Source organism: Rhagoletis zephyria, unplaced genomic scaffold (genome assembly GCF_001687245.7).
Source record: "Rhagoletis zephyria isolate East Lansing unplaced genomic scaffold, Rhagoletis_zephyria_1.1 Rzeph_scaffold_61367, whole genome shotgun sequence".
Lineage (NCBI taxonomy): Eukaryota > Metazoa > Arthropoda > Insecta > Diptera > Tephritidae > Rhagoletis > Rhagoletis zephyria.
Window position 1 is genome coordinate 1 of NW_016218418.1, and position 1,584 is coordinate 1,584.

The window sequence follows — 1,584 nt, forward strand, 5'->3', positions numbered from 1 at the left end:
AAGGTCCTGATGGAGAATGAAAAGGAAGGCTTTCCGATAACTGCCCTTCGGGAGATCAAAATTCTGCAACTGCTAAAACACGAAAACGTCATCCCACTGATCGAGATTTGCCGCACCTCTTCCACACAACCCAACTACAAGGCCACCTTTTACCTGGTATTCGAGTTTTGTGAACACGATCTCGCCGGACTGCTTTCCAACGTCAACGTCAAGTTTTCTCTTGGTTAGTACCCTCCCCCTCCTCCACTTCACTTTTTGTTTCCTGTTGATTCTAATTGCTCTGTTTTTGTGAAGGTGAAATCAAGAAGGTGATGCAGCAACTACTGAACGGCCTCTTCTTCATACACAAACAAAAGATTTTACATCGAGACATGAAGGCGGCCAACATTCTCATCACCAAGTCGGGCGTCCTCAAACTGGCCGACTTTGGCCTGGCGCGGGCCATCTCCGAGGTGAAGAGCGACTCCTCCAATCGCTACACTAATCGGTAAGCAGTGTCTTGTAAACTTGCTCATGCTTATTCTAATGTTCCTGTCTACTTTCAGCGTCGTCACACTGTGGTACCGACCACCTGAGCTTCTCCTGGGCGCGCGCAACTACGGCCCGCCGATTGACCTGTGGGGCGCCGGCTGCATCATGGCGGAGATGTGGACGCGAACGCCCATCCTCCAGGGCTCCACGGAACAGGCGCAGCTGACGCTCATCTCGCAGCTGTGCGGCTCTATCACGCCCGAGGTGTGGCCCGGCGTGGAGCGCCTGGAGCTGTTCACCAAGCTGGAGCTGATCAAGGGACAGCGACGACGGGTGAAGGAACGCCTCAAGGTGTACATCAAGTCGGCGGACGCGCTGGATNACGAACGCCCATCCTCCAGGGCTCCACGGAACAGGCGCAGCTGACGCTCATCTCGCAGCTGTGCGGCTCCATCACGCCCGAGGTGTGGCCCGGCGTGGAGCGCCTGGAGCTGTTCACCAAGCTGGAGCTGATCAAGGGACAGCGACGACGGGTGAAGGAACGCCTCAAGGTGTACATCAAGTCGGCGGACGCGCTGGATCTGCTTGACAAGCTGCTCACCCTGGACCCGGCCCACCGCATCGACTCTGACTCTGCCCTCAACCACGACTTCTTCTGGAACGACCCGCTGCCCACCGATCTGTCGATTATGCTCTCGCACTACAACAACTCCATGTTCGAGTTTACCACCTCCCGTCGGAGGCAGGTGCTGCCGCAGGGACAGGTGGGCGTCCCGCCGGGCCAGGCGGGCGGGCCCCTCGCCGCTCACGGCAACTTTCACCCCGTTCCCGGGCACCAGGGCCGACCTGGCGGGCCGCCGGGCGCTCCCGGCGCCGTGGCGGCCACCAATGCCGGCGGTGGCCAGTACATGGACCGAGTCTTTTAATATAACAACAACAACAGCTGATGATGATGATCATCCTGAACTGAGTGCACTGAATTCATTTTATCCCAAATCAGCGCTACTAATTTGTATACTCTGCCGCCGAGTGTGTTTATAAACTGTGCACATCCTTTTTGTTGAGCTGCACACTGCTACTTTTGATAAACTGCAATACATTGTTTTTAGCCTA

At 56.2% G+C, this 1,584-nt stretch overlaps 1 protein-coding gene across 1 annotated transcript; it reads left to right on the forward strand.

The window, feature by feature from the left end:
* Window positions 1-6: 6 nt before the first annotated feature.
* Window positions 7-1,235, forward strand: LOC108356589 (cyclin-dependent kinase 9-like; the record flags this gene model as incomplete). The annotated part of the gene is made up of 4 exons (XM_017607691.1): window positions 7-223; window positions 295-487; window positions 546-735; window positions 936-1,235. Coding segments are annotated over 4 exons (900 nt in total), but the record flags the coding sequence as incomplete, so codon positions are not given.
* Between the last annotated feature and the right edge of the window lie 349 nt (window positions 1,236-1,584).